Below are 19,750 nucleotides of genomic sequence, written 5' to 3' on the forward strand. Positions count from 1 at the left end.
ATAATAAAATAAATAATATTTAGCAGTTTACAGTAAATGAGTTGCAAAGTATACAAACAAAAAAAGGTTTAGGAAGATGATTTGTATTTGAAGCCCTAATTTAGAAATAAACAATTCTATTCTATACCCTAGGTCATTACACTTGTGTGAATCATTTTGATATTCCTCTACAGTACAATTTTATGCATTTAGTACTAAAACGGTTTTCTATAAATTTTACTACACTAGATGTATACGAGGTGTATGAAGTGAAAAAACTAGGAACGAATTGTCTGGTAATGCGAAATCACGTGATAGTAAAAATGGCCGACGAACGAGAACCACCCCCATTTGGTGAAGATGAAAACCAAAAGGATGACGAAGACTTGTTTACAGAAGCCACTGAGGTATGGATAAGAAGTATTTATTTGAGGCTTATAAATTTCTGTTCTTTTGTCGTATAACTTGTCCGACTTAGATCACTAACACGTAGACATTTTGCCGGGTCGTAACGCATTACTCATTTAATACTGTGTAGTGTGTGCAGTGGTAGTAAGTAGGTCTAATATTCGCGCTTCGACTCGAGCTTTCATTTATTTTTAATCAGACTGCCTAATTCTTTTTAAATGTTTAAGGATATGTGGAGGTGGCAAGGACGTTTTTGTGGCAGTACAGTGCAGAACAATCCGGGAATTTAACATTTTATTTCTAATCTATATGTCAATTTAAAGAGCCCGAGAGCAATACAAAAGGACATCTAAATGGTCTTCATTTACTCCAAGAAACCCAATATTATCCATATTTACTTTAGGGAATGGACCCTGTAGAATTTAAATAAAAATGATTTTGCATTTCAGTTAGAAGAAGATAATTATATGTGTATAGGAATTTCTTTTGAGTATGTCAAAGAATAATTTCTAATGATATGGTGGAAACTGGTTGACATCTAATTGTATCTCACTAAATTTTATTATTGAATTTCTCAAATACTGGTTTTGAGATACGTCTGAGTTATTTCCCTTTGGAGAACTCTAGGCACGAAATGACTTGTTTACATGTAGGAGTGTGACAAATATGCATCACTGCATAAGTTAACGTGCTTAAAGTAAGTTTCTCATACGCAGTTTCCTCACCCGAATGTGACTGATAGACAAACTAAGTGAATGGTATAATTAGGTATTCAGGGAGGAATCAAATACCTGGAATTCTTAAAATATCACATTATTTGTTGTTTGCAATGTATCATATCTAGGATATTACTTGCAAATATTACATTGTTTTTATGATTCTACTTCAGTAAAGCATTTCTTTCGATCATATTTTGTATCTCTTACATTTATATACTTAAAGAGGATGCAGCTATTAATACATTTTATCATCTTCCTCACTGACTGTAGGTCCACTCTGTCCCACTTAAGCATTCAAAGTTCCACTAAGTGCACCTCCTACACAGAAGATCTCTCATTTTGAAACTGGTGTATTGATTATTTTATTGTTTGCAGTAAGGGTTACTCTGGTAGTGCTCCCATTTACTTTAGCAGAGCCACACACTTTTTAGAAGGGGAGAAGCATACATTTTCACAGTTTTGTAGTGGGGTCCTCCACCATTTTTTCTTCTTTGGGTTGTTTTCTCTAAAGTAAACAAAGATTAGTACCAAATTAACATACATGATGTTGTCAATGTTTTTGATCAGGTACTAATTATAAAATAATTTGTATACTTAGTTGTTTTTGTATCTAGCACCTGGTGTGTTATTTACCTTATTAACTTGACTATGCTACTATGTGCTTGCTTTGTATCTTCATGGTTTCTTATTTATTTTAAGATTACGTCTAGTAATTTAAGATTTTCTTTCAGGACCAAGTTAAAGAAAGCTCACCAGAACCAGAACCTCAGAAAGTGCCAATAAAACCAGACATAGGTTTATTTGGAGGTAATTCAGAAAGTGTCAATAAAACCAGACATAGGTTTATTTAGAGGTAATTCAGAGAGTGTCAATAAAACCAGACATAGGTTTATTTAGAGGTAATTCAGAGAGTGTCAATAAAATCAGACACTGCGAATACCTTATAAGTGGAGACACAAATTTAGCGATTTTCCCATAGAGATTGGTATACATATTTAGTGAGAGCTAATTTTAGTGAAATTATAATTCCAAGAATGGTAACTATTACCTATGATATTTAATAAGTTGTTAGTGATATACAATTTTAGCAATTCGGCACCCTTGCTACTAATGCCAAAATTAAATCCTTGCTAAAAAATCTGCTTATATATCTGTATATGGTAAAACCAGATACTGGTTTGTTATTCATATAGAGCCGATAAAAACACTGAATTTAAATCAATACTATACTGTAAATTCATTGTTTTCTTGGTGATTAATTCTTGTAAGTTGATTTTCATGGCATGGGTTTACTTAGGAAGTGAAATCCTCCATGAAAGTGAGACCACTTGAATATTCTTTTATCAAGACAATGATAAGGTGATGATGGCAACTACAAACTTGTATCAAGGTCAATTAACCCCAGTGACTTTGACCTCTGACCTTAATTATGAAAACTGGTATAGCTTGAGAATCTACACTCATAGAAACTATATATGTAATGTTGTGCTTTATGAATGAAATAATGATAAATGAATTATTAAGTAATAATAATGATAGAGACATGAAATCTTGAACAATGATTATTGGATGATGAAGCCTACAAATTAGTGTCAGTGTTAAGTGACTCCAGTGTCCTTGGCCTTTGATCTTGATCATAAAAACTTGTATACCTGCAGAACCCATATATGCTGTGCAAAATCTAGAATGACCAAAGTTAAAACTACAGTACATACATACTATGTATACTCTGTCTAGACATGAGCTATAATTGGAAATACTTGTTAGATGATGAGGGAGATGAAGTGAAACTAGAATCAGATGAGGAGCCATCACATGAAGAGAAGAATGATATATTTGAAGATTCCAAGCCTGTTGTAATGCCAGAACCAGTCATAACACCTCCCATTAAAGAGGAAACACCCAAACTCCCTGTTATCCAGAGCTCAGCAACAGCAGAACCAAAGGTGACAACTTCCAGGAAAAACACTGATGTAAGTACCTGATCATTGTCAAATGTAAACGTGTGGGAGATAGTCAGTGAAGGATGTCGTTATTCAGTGACTGTAATACAGTGAAAATGCCTAATCTGACACCTGTGTATACAGTGTAAACTGCCTAATCCAACACCTGTGTTTACAGTAAAAACTGCCTAATCCAACACCTGTGTATATATTGTAAACTGCCTAATCCAACACCTGTGTATACAGTGAAAACTGCCTAATCCAACACTTGTGTTCACAGTAAAAACTGCCTAATCCAACACCTGTGTATATAGTGTAAACTGTCTAATCCAACACCTGTGTATACAGTGTAAATTGCCTAATCTGACACCTGTGTATACAGTAAAAACTGCCTAATCTGACACCTGTGTATACAGTATAAACTGTCTAGTCCAACACATGTGTATATACATTAAAAACTGCCTAATCCAACACCTGTGTATATAGTGTAAACTGCCTAATCCATCTCCTGTGTATACAGTAAAAACTGCCTAATCTGACACCTGTGTATACAGTATAAACTGTCTAGTCCAACACATGTGTATACATTAAAAACTGCCTAATCCAACACCTGTGTATATAGTGTAAACTGCCTAATCCATCTCCTGTGTATGCAGTAAAAATTGCCTAATCTGACACCTGTGTATAGAGTAAAAACTGCCTAATCTGACACCTGTGTATACAGTAAAAACTGCCTAATCCAACACCTGTGTATACAGTGTAAAGTTGTAAACTGTCTATCCGACACGTGTGTACAGTTAAAACTGTCTAATCCGACACCTTTGTATACTGTAACAGTGAAGACTGCCAAATCCAACATCTGTGCAATCCGTTTCACTGGAACCTCATTTTCATTCTCAATTTCATATTTTTATACGCCGATCTTTAGGCGGGTCATGTGGTACAGTGATGTTTGTTCGTTGATCTGTTTGGGGTTTTCTTGTTTCTATTTTCATTTCTCTGTCGCATATTAAGCAGAAACTTGTCATGTAGCTTCTCTATAGGTTACTGTAGATCTTCTTGCTATTTTGATCCATTTCGACCTCTCTTGCAGGAGTTTTTGTTGCTGCGCTTTTATTTGAAAATTAATGTTATATGGAGGTTACTTAACTTGTACGGCTATCTCCTCCCACAATTTTCAAGTGAGGATATTCTTGTTGTATGGTGTGTTTGTACGGGTATTGAGGATGTGGCAAGGATTTTGATTTCCTTCAATTTTTGTGGAAATTACATGTTTAACTAAGTCAGTTTTGAGGAAATGTTATAAAGTGGGTGCATGGTTTGTCCTTTTAACGCCATTGGTTATATTGACAGTCTTCTCCAGAATCACTGGATTAGAAATAATTTTTGAAATTGCTTCTTGATAAAGGATAGTCACAATTTTATTTAAATTATGGCTCCCATGGACAGGATAGGGCCACCAAAAAAAAATTAAAATCTTTTAATCCAGAAAGAGGTGGAAGTAAAATTATGTAGTTTTAAGTTCAAATTGACTAAGATGGGTCTCTGGTAGGGGTATGTTTCAGCATTTGGGAGGAGTATTTACAACTCTTCTCTTGACAACATGGCTATAATTCGTCAAAACACTACACAATTCATAAGGTTTATTAACATTTGGAGTAATCTCCCTTTAAGGAATTACACAACATTTTATGCAATCTCTACCCAGAGTTGTCGTTCTTTGCTCTCACTTACACCTCTGTTAACGTCTCAAAATAAGCAATGTTATTCCACGTGTAAATCCACTTTTTTTTTTACAGCTAATAAAACTAAGAACTATAATAATTTTATAAAATATCGGGAAAATGTAGGACAAGCAACTAACTATCTGTAGATATTTTTTTCATTACTATATATTCTTCATGTACCTACATGTATGTATAGGCCTGGTGCAATAGAACTATCCAATATCCACGTTTCAACTCAAATCAATGCTTCTTGTGTCACAAAAAGACTTGACATCTGCTTAATATTTATTTATTTATGTATATTTTTGTAACTGAAGTCAAAACCATACTTTATTTGAGCATATGTGCCATTTTTCAAAAATCTTGTAAAACCCTCGAGACATTGACAGAGGTGTAAATGAGTGTAAGGAACGATAGCTCTGGGTAGCAGGGTTCCATCTTCGACTGAATACCTTAGGGGCCAAGTGGGCCCCTGAATAAGAAATACTGTTAGCCCACATGAAATTTTAGTAACCCACACATATCATGAAATTGAATAACATTGTTTCTTTACAAGAAAAAAGAAATATCAGGTCACATTGCAATTTATTTAAAAAATTAAAATATTAATATTTAAATTCTGTTTCCTTCTCCGTAATTCTTTTGAATACCTCTCTCATTTCCACTCTCAATTCGTCAACCTAGCAAAAATATCAGAGTTCATGGACTTTATTATCTTCGCAGCGTCTGACTTTAACACACGTTTCTTCAGACTTTTTTATGTGATTTCAAAATTTCTCTGCTTTACGATGCTGTCAAGTTTATAACTTGGGCAAGCTGTCACAACGATTGGACCTTTCGTGTCATGTTTTGCACACACAGCACGTCATCCCCTTTTCACCGTCTTCGAACCATATTTTAGAGTCTTTCCAATACAAACAGAATGATATGGTTTGCCAAGATAATGTACAAGCATTCAAACATCCAGCTGAGCTATATATGTTTGTAGATACATTTAGACACTGAATGACAGGTTTTGTCTCATTCTTGGACCACTATCAGTGTTTCAAGTTTGAGTCACATTTCTATATGAAGTGGATCAGTTGAGCTTTATGGGGCATTTGCCACTTGTTATGTAACACTGATAATGTGCTGTTATAAATGATGCTCTGTGGTTACTGTAAAAGGGAGACAATGAACTTGTGAACTTTGTGTTAACTACTTTTAGAGGTGAAGTGATAGAAAGTACTGATGATAGTGATTCATTTTCACAGCCACCCGAGCCTGAAAATCAGTACAGCATCTCCATCAAAGTAGCAGAGCCTCACAAAGTCGGGGACGGAATGGGGGCGTACATGGTGTATAAAGTCATCACCAAGGTAAGCTAGAGCTGTGTGTATAAAGTCATCACCAAGGTAAACTCGAGCTGTGTGTATAAAGTCATCACCAATGTAAGCTCGAGCTGTGTGTATAAAGTCATCACCAAGGTAAGCTTGAGCTGTGTCTCGTATCATTATTCTGTATAAAGTCATCACCAAGGTAAGTTTGAGCTGTGTCTTGTATCATCATTCTGTTTAATGTCAAGCTGTGTCTCGTATCATCATTCTGTTTAGTGTCGAGCTGTGTCTTGTATCATCACTCTGTTTAATATCGAGCTGTGTCTCGTATCATCATTCTGTTTAATGTCGAGCTGTGTCTTGTATCATCACTCTGTTTAATGTCGAGCTGTGTCTTGTATCATCACTCTGTTTAATATCGAGCTGTGTCTCGTATCATCATTCTGTTTAATGTCGAGCTGTGTCTTGTATCATCACTCTGTTTAATATCAAGCTGTGTCTTGTATCATCACTCTGTTTAATGTCGAGCTGTGTCTCGTATCATCATTCTGTTTAATGTCGAGCTGTGTCTCGTATCATCATTCTGTTTAATATCAAGCTGTGTCTTGTATCATCACTCTGTTTAATATCGAGCTGTGTCTCGTATCATCATTCTGTTTAATGTTGAGCTGTGTCTTGTATCATCATTCTGTTTAATGTCGAGCTGTGTCTTGTGTCATCATTCTGTTTAATATCGAGCTGTGTCTCGTATCATCATTCTGTTTAATATCGAGCTGTGTCTCGTATCATCATTCTGTTTAATGTCAAGCTGTGTCTCATATCATCATTCTGTTTAATATCAAGCTGTGTCTTGTATCATCACTCTGTTTAATATCGAGCTGTGTCTCGTATCATCATTCTGTTTAATATCGAGCTGTGTCTCGTATCATCATTCTGTTTAATATCGAGCTGTGTCTCGTATCATCATTCTGTTTAATGTTGAGCTGTGTCTTGTATCATCATTCTGTTTAATATCGAGCTGTGTCTCGTATCATCATTCTGTTTAATGTCAAGCTGTGTCTCATATCATCATTCTGTTTAATGTTGTATTAAAATACAGATGTTGATGTTAAAATATATTAAGAAAATGCAGTTGGGACTTCTAACTCACTTTAACATATCTACGGTGTTTGAGATATCGATGTTTGAGATACTGAATTTCAACTGTAGATATGTACTTGTTTTCAGAAGGAACATTTCCTTGAATTTCTTACTTTATAATGGCCATGTAAAGTCATTGTCCACCAGATACAGCTCAAGTTCAATGATGTATTTGTACACTGTATGTGATCTCACTAAGTGTTGATCAAGTTGTCATCAGTGATTTGATTGGTAATCTTATCCTGTTGATAATGAAATCTTTCTCATAATAATCCATATATAACAGTTATGTGTAAATTATACAATCTGTGTATGGGTAAGTTATTTTGCTAATTTAATTTTTTTGGACATATGTAAAGCAGAGTACATAAATCTGTTGTTTCTTGATACAGACTACAATGCCGGTCTTTAAGAGCCCTGAGATGTGTGTGACTCGCCGATTTAGTGACTTCCTGGGACTCTACAGTAAACTACACGAGAAACACACAAAAACGGGCCTCATCGTTCCGCCAGCTCCAGAGAAGAGTGTCATTGGTATTGAGATTAATATGTCAGGGTTAGGGAGGGGTTTTTGTGATTGTCAGCTCATATTAATGATTATTATACAGGGTTAGGGAGGGGCTTCTGTGAATGTCAGAGAGAGGGGCTCCTGTGATTGACAGATAATGTTAATGATTATCGTAAAGGGTTAGGGAGGGACTTCTGTGATTGACCGCACATATTAATGGTTATGTACAGGGTTAGGGAGGGGCTTCTGTGATTGACAGCTCATTGTAATGATTACTTTACATGGTTAGGGAGGGGCTTCTGTGATTGTCAGCTCATATTAATGGTTATTATACAGGGTTAGGGAGGGGCTTCTGTGGCTGTCAGAGAGAGGGGCTTCTGTGACTGTCAGAGAGAGGGGCTCCTGTGATTGACAGATAATATTAATGATTATTGTAAAGGGATAGGGAGGGGCTCCTGTGATTGACAGCTCATTGTAATGATTACTTTACATGGTTAGGGAGGGGCTTCTGTCATTGTCAGCTCATATTAATGATTATTGTAATAGTAACTTAAGGATTATGATGTGGTAATTTGAGTCACTTTTGAATATTGCTGTTTGTAATTTGCAGAAAGAAACTTCTAATCACATGTATGATGTAACAGGATGAAATTATACATGTATGTTATGTACACTAATTACCATATAAGAAACTTTATCCAGTGGAACCTCATTAACCTGGACACTTTGGTTCCAAGTAAAATTTTCGGGACATCTGTATATTAACTGAATCGCAAGTTATATCTTATTGGCAATTAATTTGTTAACTTCGTTGATGTGTTATATGAAATGAACGTCAACCATTTGTTTATTGAATAAATCCTGATAGTGGTGATATTCATCATTCTAATAATGACAGGATAATATATTAATTTCATTCTAGGAATGACAGGTATATTAATTCATTATTCTAGGAATGACAGGATAATATATTAATTTCATTCTAGGAATGACAGATATATTAATTCATTATTAAAGGAATGAAAGGATAATATATTGATTTCATTCTAGGAATGACAAAGGTTAAAATGTCAAAGGAAGAATCTAATACAGCGGATTTTATACAACGAAGAAGAGCAGCATTGGAAAGGTTAGATCAGGAAAGCTGTTTGATTACCTTTAGTATTGTAATACCAGATACCCTACAGGTGGGATTTTTAGAGAGACACAAATTTAGCAAAATTTCCTTAAAAATAGGTATATACATTTAACAAGCTAATTTTAGCGACTTTATAATTCCAGGAAAGAGAACTATTGTCTCTTGATATGGAATAAATTGTTTGCGATATTCAATTTTAGCAACCTTATCACTCTCACTAATAATGTGAAAATCTTTACATTATCTTTCTTTCAAATACAAAGTTGAAAAATTTGTAGCAATTAAATCATGTGAAGTTTTGAAATTTGACAGACTTTGGGAAAACTGGAAAATTATTTTTGATCTGTAACCTAGAATAAGAAGTATTCAACCAATAATGCTGAACTAGTAGTGTGAAAGAGTGTGAGATGGTGTGAGAATGTATAAAATGATTAATATGTATCTTCATTACTATTACTGATGATTATGTGAATATGGAAAAAGAATAAATTATATAATAAAAAAAAAAATAATGTGAAAATCACTCTCATAATATTTTGAAAATTAAATCCTCGCTAAAAATTCTGCTTATATAGTACATGCAGCTCCATGGAATTTACTGAGGAACGACATGTAGCGAGTAGTTGACATTTATTAATTATGAATAAGATGATCATGTTTTGGTTTACAATAGATACCTAAACAGAACTGCCACCCACCCAGTCCTGCAGATTGATCCAGATTTCCGAGAATTCCTAGAAAAAGAGGGGGACCTTCCGAAGGCAACCAGCACTTCAGCTCTGAGTGGGGCCGGTGTGCTTCGACTCTTCCATAAAGTGGGCGACGTAGTGGATAAAATATCCTTCAGGATGGACGAGTCAGATGAGGTAGGAAGGGGAATCATTTGCAAGATACCTCTGGTTTTCTGTTTGATCAATTACATCTTAGCTGATTTTCCTTTCTTTTAACCATCACCTCATACTGTTTCTGAAATTTTTTTTTGAGTTAGTAATCCATTATGCAAAGTATACAGGCCATGTATGCACTTACACATGAACTCATTAAGGGACAAATTAATGATTTGACAGTTGATATGAGACAGTGTACATGTATACAATACCTTGATACAGGAGAGAATCTAATATTCTATGTTAAATGATTCTGTTTTTCTTGGTAAGAATTATGTTGAAATCTGTAAAAATATCATTGTCTGACACATAAAATCACACCAGGAAGCAGAAATACATAAATCGTCATGTCACTAATACAAATGTTTGAATTTCACAATGGCCAATGAATATTATTCTTGTAAGCAAAATAATGCAAAAAGTTGAGATAAAGTTGGCTTCCTTAAATTTGATTTCACTGTTGTAAATTTCTCTCAGTTTAAAAAATCTTTTCTGATGAAATTTTATGTAGCTGATGCTTTATTTCTGTTCAATACTTCCTGGCAATCAAAATCAGTGGGAGTCTGAGGTAATAGCTAGACTGGTGCATGAACTGTCTTTACTCCCCTGTAAGGGGGTGTTTGTTATCTGTAGAATGTAGCTGTTATCCAGTATACTAACTGCAATAGGGGGGTTAACAACATCTCTGTCACACGTGTGTTTTTTACTTCAGAATTAGTGGATATTGTATGTTTGTGCATTACATTTTATGTTATTTTACGTCTTAGAATTTTATTCTGATATGTGATCATAATGTTGGTTATTTTTAGTGCAGTATTTTGATGTTGTTTCTTTTCATGGAAATCCTAAATTTTGGATTGTATTTTATTATCTTCTGATATTACTTATTTAGTATTTTAAAATCATTCTTATAAATATCAGTTTCATTAATTTGTGACGGTGAATTTTGATTTATGTATCATCTAACTAAATCATTTCTCCCAGGTCGGCTTTGACATTGGTTATGGTTTGAAAGTCCATCTCCTTTTCAGCATTTTTACAAAATAGTTTTATGTGGAATTTAAGAAGTGGACTTCAAGACCAGTGATAAGATACACTGTACCATCAAAAATTGATAAAATCAATTAATTTTTAATCATGAATACAACAAATGTGAATTGAAATTTTTATCACTGGTACGTTGTTTTTTAAATGATTCTGTAGATTTAAGTAGGTGTGAGTTGTGTTTAGTTTTAATGTGGATGAATTTTGTTGCAGTGGTTTGAGGAGAAGCAGAACCAGGTGGAGAGTTTAGAGAATCACCTCAGGAAGCTCCACACCAGCATGGAGGCCCTGACACAGCACAGGCGAGGTAAGGATTAGATTTACAGTATGGAGGCCCTGATGCTGCACAGGCAAGGTAGGGTTTATATTTACAGTATTGAGGCTCTGACACAGCACAGGTGAAGTAGGGATTGAATTTACAGCATGAAGGCCCTGACAGAGCATATGCAAGGTAGGGTTTAAATTTACAGCATGGAGGCCCTGATGCAGCACAGGTGAGGTAGGGATTAAATTTACAGCATGGAGGCCCTGATGCAGCACAGGTGAGGTAAGGATTAAATTTACAGCATTATGGCCCTTACATAGCATATGCGAGGTAGGGTTTAAATTTACAGCATGGAGGCCCTGATGCAGCACAGGCAAGGTAGGGATTAAGGAGGTACTCTACATTGTCATAATGGTTAATTTCCTTTTAAAACATAGATGAAAATAAAAATATCAGCAATTTTTCTCTATTCATTTCCAATTTCATCACCCAGCTGAGTAGGTTAGCACATCAACTGCAGAACTGTAGATCGCAGGTTCAAGACCAGCCGGGGTTTTAATATTTTTTCAGATTGCTTTCTACCAAAACTGCATTTCTTGACTAAATAAAGTAAATTTGAAACTTTTCAGTTTTGAAATATTGTTGTTCATATCCTCCACTTTTCATCCATATCAAATTTCTTAGGTGTAGCGTACATCCTTAAAATGAAGTTTATACTTAACTGCATGAATGACACTTTCATGAAAATATATTAGATTGGAAGATTGTAATTATAGCCTCACTACAGAGTTGTAGGTGGTTATACTGGTTTCACCATGTCTGTCTGCCTGTCCGTTTTATTTCACACAGATTTCCTACAATATATTCTCCAGTGGCTTACCACTATTACATGTATATGATTTTATCGTCTTGGTGATATAGACTTTAATCTTAAAACAATACCGAGTAGGAATTTTTCACCAAATGAATGAAAGTACATGTGTAAATACCAGTTTACTTAGTGCTGTTTTTTTTTTTTAAATTTAGAATCACATAACACATTGGTTCCTATTGACCTTACTTAAGGTCATTATACAGGATCAAGGTCAAAGGTCGAGGTCTGAAATTCTTGCTTTATTCATGTTGCCTACCCCTTAGCTGACTTGTCAGTGTTCTTGTGCACACTCTGTTCACGCCTTGAATAAAAGGTAATTTTTCTTTTTAAAGTTTTACTGTTTGCAGTTGTAATACTCCAGTACAGATTTTGAGATCAGTCCTTTCAGATTTGTTGAAACGGTTCTTTATTAAAAAATTTAAAACAAAACAAACGGGGAAAAAAACAAGACCTGAAAATTTCTTGTTAAGCTTTTACCATTCCATAAGTCAAAGAAAGGACAACTGATGAATTGAGCAATTGACAAGCTTTTATGTGTTTTGTAGAACTGAGCAATATGACTGCCCAGTTTGCCAAGAGTGCAGCCATGTTGGGCACGGCAGAAGAACACACTGCCCTCTCTCGAGCTCTTTCGCAGCTTGCAGAAACTGAGGAACGAATTGAAACGGTGCATGCTGATCAATCCGATCACGACTTCTTCATTATGGCAGAATTGTGCAAAGACTATGTAGCCCTTTTAGGAGGAGTTAAGGTAGGTTTTATCAAATTAGCTGTCATAGGGGGTGTTAAGGTAGGTTTTATCAAATTTGGCCAAAAAAATTAATCAGTAGTTTCTCAAGCGCTGCAACATCCATTGAAAAGGTACCACATGGAATTTTTTTTCAATATTTATTTGTTTATTTATGTAAATGAGGTAACTCTTGTGTTATAGATATTTATTTGAAACTTTCAGAAGGTTTTAATAAAATTATAAGTACATTGTTTATTTTTTATCAAATAATAATTGTATGCATAGTATTACTCATTTATGTGCAGTAAGTAATGTGAAGCTATTTTTATATAAAATAGATATTCATTTGCTTACTCTATCATGAGGAAGAAAAGGTTTGATACTCATGCTACACCAAGTAAGAAAAAAAAACCTGCCTCCCTCATTAAAATTTGAAATTTTAGGCCTGAGAAACTACTTATTAATTTGTTTTGGCCTTAGCTCTTTTAGGAAGTGTTAAGGTTGACATCAACACCCTACGAACTGGTTTGATCAAATTGCTGATGATTTAATAATGTATCGGGAACACAAGATTTGTTTAACCAGTGATGTTCTACATCTCAATATTGTAATGTTTTCTGTGATTCCATGCATAACTATTGTTTATGAGCTAAATTTACATTTCTATGTATTTCTGACAAATGTTTCAAGGGTTTGACTTACTGACAGCACCGTCATCAACGTTGATAGAACCTGTGGATTGTTTGCCAATAGATTATTGAAATTTTGGGATTAATTAAAACAATAAAATGCTTTCTTGTTGTTTTATTGGGTGATGAAGGTAGCTAGCATTGCAGAAAAAATTCACATCCTGCACATGTGGGTTATAAAAAACAATTCTGCAAAACAACTAAGGAAGACATTTTATTGCTTATATTTGTATTTTATGTAGTTTTAAAATTATTAACTAGGTTTAAGTACTAAAATATAACATATCAATGACTTTTTCGTTACTTTTAAACGGAACAGTCAATGCACCCTTTGACCTTGTTGGCGCTCCATATTTCATAATGATTACTTGGACAAGTAAAACTAAAAACCCGATCGAACTAGTTTGCAACAAATGTAAATATTTGTCGGTAACTGGGGGTTGTTTGTCAACATCATTATTACCTGTGGGTTGTCAGTGTTGAAGTGACCTGTAAATTTTTCATCATAGTTGATCTGACCTGTAGGTTATTTATCAACACTGATGTTGTGTGTCAATGTTGAAGTAGCTGTGCGTTGTCCGTCAACGTTGATATAACTGTGTTTACTTAAGGGTTGAGATCAAAAAGATCGATGTCAGATAAAACTCTAAATTCAAATAGTTAGGGGGAGGGGGAATAAAATCTCCCGTAAGTTTCTGTCATCCGACATCGATAATTACACTTTAGTGGAAAAAGACAAGTGACTATTAAAAACCACATAATAATATTACGTTTTAATGAATATTTAATAGTTTTAATGACACTTTTATTTGTGAATAAACAGTAGAAAAGGTATACAGAGTGTTATTTATACTCATGTTTTTACGTCTTCACCTATTAGTTTCAACATTCATCATATTTAGTTTAAGGGGGGGGGGGGGGTCTTGGTGAAAACTATGTGAATTTAGTTTTTTGTCAGAGATTGAACTTTTGATCTTGCCCCTAAGAAAGAAAGTCTATGTTTGTGGTTTGATGCTAAGGTCAGTTATGGATTCCTGTTAGGTTTCACATCATTCTCTTCTCCAGGAAGTCTTTCATGAGCGAGTGAAATGTTACAAATCTTGGAAAGAGGCAGAAGCAACACTGACTAAAAAACGGGAGAACAAAGCGAAACTGGAGATCGCTCGCAAGATGGACAAAGTTCCGCAGGCTCAGGATGAAATTTCAGAGGTAAACACAGGAAATAGAGGTAACAGACTTACAGTAAATGGACAAAGTTCCAAGAGGCAGTTGGAGATGTCAGCATGTCTGTAACCCAAAATATTCTTTTATTTGAAAGCCTTTAATTAGTGTTTTCTCTATGCATGACAACCACAATGTTGTGCTGTAGATATAGTGTAATGTAAACTGAAGATACATGTACCACATTTAGCATAGAACTGATTTGTGTTCAATAGAACTGATTTGTGTTCAATAAACATTTTATTTTTATTCAGTGGGAACAGAAAGTAGACAAAGGAAAAGACGAATTTGACAGAATTTCCAAAGCCATAAGAAAAGAGGTTGCTAGGTTTGATAAATACCGAGTAGAGGATTTTAAGGACAGCGTTGTCTTGTACTTGGAGCAGATGATGGAGAATCAGCAGAGAGTAAGTTTTGCCACACTGCCAGCAGAAAGTTTCATGGCTCCTCACCGGCTGTGGAGTGCAGAAAACAGTCTTTTTCCCTTTCTTTTTACGAGAAAATTTTAGTAAAATAGTAGTACCTATGCATTAATGCAGATTTACAAATATTGTGGGTGCAAAAGCAATTAATTTGAGGGGATCAAGTTCTGAAAGACATTTTGTGATGTATGAGTTGTCATTCTTACAGGTTTTTTACATCATTTTTTTTTTTACCAAGAAAATTTTATAGGTTTCGTTTTCTCAGTATTGTAACAAGATTGTGCAAGATGATTTTGCATTATTGAAATTGTCTTCAACTGAAATCAACATATGCTAAAGTCTAAGCCAACCTCTATTGTACTGGGTTAGTAGCATAGTGTTAGTAAAACACAGTGAATAAGAGTGTAGCTGCTAATGCAGTAAAATTGAAATACCTACTAGCACAGTAAAATAGTAGTACCTATTGACATAGACTGACAAATACGTGGCAGCATAATTGCCTATTAGATTTGATGGGGTTGAATTCCGAAAGACATTGTGATATAAGAGTTGTCTTTCTTAGGGATATTTCTGTTCGTGCTGTTTGGGAAGTATCTAAATATCATAGGTCTCTCTGTATCACAAAAACATCGAACATTGGACCGCAGGAAAATTAGAGATCTTACAGCAAATATTCTCTTCCAGCTTTTTATTTTAAATTGCATTTTTCCATTCTGAACATATATGCATATACATGTATTATTAAATAACTTGGTGTAGATCTACAAATGTAATACCAATGGAATTTTATATTTCACATTCACATTCACCACCCATTCAAACATATTCACTCACAAATAGTTCTACATGCATAAAATTTCAGCACACGTAACTTAAAGGTTTTAAGGATATTGTATAATTAAATTAAATTCATTTATTGACACCACCATGTTGGCATACAGTCAAAATAACAAAACAAATGACAGATAACAAAAAGAAAAGGAAAAACAAATTATGGCACAATAACTATAGCATATATAAGACATATTCATACGGTTCTTTAAAGTCCATGAATTTGTTTTCTCTGCATAAAGCATCTATCTAAATAGTTACATAAACACTTTGTAATATTATAATCACATGGGTTAACAATTTCTTTAATGGGATCAGTACCACAGTATAATTTATCACTAAAAATATCATAATATTGAAATCAAAGTTTGTCATACACAGGACAGTAAAGTACAAAATGTTTTTCGTTTTGAACAAATAATTTACAAAAATAGCATATACGTTTTTCCATGGGGATTATTGGTTTACAATATCTGCCTGTTTCAATAAAGCTCTTGATAGTAAGTCTTCATATTTGAAGTCTTAAAAAATGTAATATACAGTGTACAAAATACATATACATGTATATATTTATATAAAATAATTAAATTTTACATTGCTGTGGTTCAGAAATGTTTTCCCAGATCATCCAGTGTTTTATTCTGACACATTTTTATATTTTACAGATAATGAAATGTTGGGAAGCGTTCTTACCGGAAGCCAAAGCCATTGCTTAGCTAGATCCTAGTCCAGGTCGACATGGGATTATTTTATTTAATTCATTATGTTTGATTTCGATACTGAGATTATGTGAATGGGAAGTGCGGGCATGTACATGTATTTTTGGAGTGTGGGAACAAGTTTGATAAGACAGTCATGTGCAATAAGAACACACTAAACTGGCTTAGATGGACGCAATATTTTGTAAATGTGAAGACTTTGACAAATGGTGATGATATAATATGCTACATACATTCCACTGGTAATTGCAGTGGTCTACTGTGGTCTATTGCAACACAAATTTTATGTAAAATAAACTGTTACGTATTATTAAATTTGTGTGTTCTGCTTTTTTGTGTGCCTTTGAGGAAAGATAAGAGGAACATTGTATAAGTAGATGTAGTGAAACAAAAGTAGGAATCGAAATCAGTTTATCCCATTCTGTCTGTGGAGCAAGTACTTCCTGTTTGTTGCACCCTTTAGATCCCCCGGGTTCACGTGATTAATTAGGGTATAAAAGCAGCGACATCAGAGCTCTGAGTCAGTTCCAGACTGAAGTCGACCAGAGATAGTTCTGTGTACAGCTTAGGTGAGAAATCAAACTTGGTAAACAAGTCTTACGTGCCTGTATAAGGCTTTCGAGACTGTTGTTTTTATTACGAAAGGTGTGAATGCTATTTCACCTAGTTAGGAAGCGCACGCGCTCCAGGACTGAATAGGATATTTGTACATATTTTTAATTAAAATACTTGATTGAGAGCTTTATCATTTATTTCATTATTCCTCAAATTGCTCAGACAGAGCAACCGAATCTTCGAACCCAGAAACGTTACAGTAGTTAAAAGAGTATTGTTATGCATCATGCCCTTTGGCTGGTGACGTATAGTAATCATGTCCGTCCGTCTACTAGCACTTTCCATGGCACACGATAAAGACACTTGTTACAAACTTTTATTGATAGAGATATATAGGATGGGGAAATATATTTCAACTGTTGAACATCATAGGGAATTTTCAAGTCATGTATTGTTTAAAAGGAACTATTACAACCAAACTAAGCCAAAAATTATATATCAAACTATGCATCCCCCCCCCCCCCCCCCCCCCCCCCCCCCCCTTAAGTATCATTGGGAAGATTTTCATAAAGTTCTAAAATAAGGAAATTGGAAATTTCCTATGATGTTCAAAAATTGAAATGTATAACAATTTGTTCAGGTCATAACTTTGTCATGGAGAGACATTGGGTCATTACCAGGCATTAATAATTACGTACGGCAGGACAATTTATCCATGGTCAAAGTGAAGGTCATTTAGTCAAGGTTACTAATGGGAAAAGTTAGAAATTGTTGTCCTAACTTTCAACTTTGAAATGGAGAATATTGAAACTTTACTTTGTAAAAAGTTTGTTTATATAACAATGCAGTGTTTATTATGTCAAGGTCACGTGTAGAGTCAAAATCATTTCTTTAGGCAGTGTAACTATGTAATCTGACTAGGCATGGACTTGCTTTAATATGATGATGTTATGTATAGGCAGATTACCAGTAAAAAGATCAATGTTTCTTAAAGAATAGAGAGAGGCTGTAAGTTCATATTTGGCGTATGTATAAGCAGTCCCCCTGGCTGGTTTTAATCAGACTGACGACGATAGGAGAAGGGGGGCTGGTTTTAATCAGACTGATGTATAAGAAACATCGAATAGTGACATTGAACCAGGGTCATTTAACCAAAATGAAGATCAATGATAAAAAAAAAAGTATTTGCCCAGGCGATATCATGAGAAGGAGACACCCAGTTTGTCAAGTTCGTTTTTAACTATGCACTTTTGTATATCGTCACCAATCATTCATGCAGTACTGATATTCTTTCTTATACTTATAAGTATTTTGTTGTGTAATATTGAGAGTCACGGCAGGTCATCAAGATTCCGTGACGCGGCAGGCGTTAGTACGATAGAGAACCCTCACTGTCACGGCCCTAGTCACAGCGGCAGGCGTTAGTACGATAGAGAACCCTCACTGTCACGGCCCTAGTCACAGCGGCAGGCGTTAGTACGATAGAGAACCCTCACTGTTACGGCCTTAGTCACTGCGGCAGGCGTTAGTACGATAGAGAACCCTCACTGTTACGGCCTTAGTCACTGCGGCAGGCGTTAGTACGATAGAGAACCCTCACTGTTACGGCCTTAGTCACTGCGGCAGGCGTTAGTACGATAGAGAACCCTCACTGTCATGGCCCTGGTCACAGCGGCAGGCGTTAGTACGATAGAGAACCCTCACTGTTACGGTCTTAGTCACTGCGGCAGGCGTTAGTACGATAGAGAACCCTCACTGTTACGGCCTTAGTCACTGCGGCAGGCGTTAGTACGATAGAGAACCCTCACTGTTACGGCCTTAGTCACTGCGGCAGGCGTTAGTACTATAGAGAACCCTCACTGTTACGGCCCTAGTCACAGCGGCAGGCGTTAGTACGATAAAGAACCCTCACTGTCACGGCCTTAGTCACTGCGGCAGGCGTTAGTAATATAGAGAACCCTCAATGTTACGGCCCTAGTCCCTGCGGCAGGCGTTAGTACGGTAAAGAACCCTCACTGTCACGGCCTTAGTCACTGCGGCAGGCGTTAGTACGATAGAGAACCCTCACTGTTACGGCCTTAATCACTGCGGCAGGCGTTGGTACGATAGAGAACTGTTACAGCCTTAGTCACTGTCAAGTACAGGACTTCACCACAGCTGTTGATGATGATTTAGAATCAGGCCATGCAGGGACATTTGAAGGCAACATGATCATGTTATAGAGAATACAAAAAGTTTACAAGTGAAAGAATGTATAAAACATAACTAGATAAAACGTATTCAAATATACATGCACATACTAGTTATGATGCAATGAGCACATGACTATTAGTATAGACCGCAGTGGTATACAGCGTTCACTTAGTGACAAGGATGTCTTTAGAACGAGCCCCCACGCGTGTCGCGTGTCACGGTCACATCAAATCTGAGACGTAAACATTGGTAGTTATTGCACCCACTACAAACAAAGTGAGAATCACTGGTCTTTCGGATATGACCTTAAAAACGAAGGTCCCGTGTCGCGACAGGCTTTGGCACGTTAAAGAACCCTCACTGCTACGACCCTGAGTCTAAAGAACAAACCCACGAATAACCAAACATGGCGTTGTAATTTTGAGTAAATAAAGTGTCTTCA

General features: G+C 35.5%; 1 protein-coding gene across 1 annotated transcript; it reads left to right on the forward strand.

Annotated features, from left to right (window-relative positions):
- Nucleotides 1-229: 229 nt before the first annotated feature.
- LOC125650790 (sorting nexin-2-like) lies at nt 230-16,875 on the forward strand. Its single transcript, XM_048879311.2, has 12 exons — nt 230-386; nt 1,838-1,913; nt 2,874-3,079; nt 6,030-6,134; nt 7,625-7,766; nt 8,791-8,869; nt 9,552-9,744; nt 11,023-11,116; nt 12,494-12,699; nt 14,433-14,576; nt 14,843-14,995; nt 16,507-16,875. The coding sequence occupies exons 1-12, from the start codon at nt 279-281 to the stop codon at nt 16,555-16,557; spliced, it is 1,557 nt and encodes a 518-aa protein (XP_048735268.1). The 5' UTR covers nt 230-278; the 3' UTR covers nt 16,558-16,875.
- The last annotated feature ends 2,875 nt before the right edge of the window (nt 16,876-19,750 follow it).

The sequence above is a fragment of the Ostrea edulis genome, chromosome 5 (assembly GCF_947568905.1).
Source record: "Ostrea edulis chromosome 5, xbOstEdul1.1, whole genome shotgun sequence".
Taxonomy (NCBI): Eukaryota; Metazoa; Mollusca; class Bivalvia; order Ostreida; family Ostreidae; genus Ostrea; species Ostrea edulis.

Excerpts from the sequence above, each read along its gene's own strand:
- LOC125650790 (XM_048879311.2), top strand. The coding sequence starts at position 279 with ATGCGAAATCACGTGATAGTAAAAATGGCCGACGAACGAGAACCACCC. Across the intron at positions 387-1,837 it reads TGTTTACAGAAGCCACTGAG|GACCAAGTTAAAGAAAGCTC; the intron begins GTATGGATAAGA and ends ATTTTCTTTCAG. Across the intron at positions 12,700-14,432 it reads CCCTTTTAGGAGGAGTTAAG|GAAGTCTTTCATGAGCGAGT; the intron begins GTAGGTTTTATC and ends TCTCTTCTCCAG.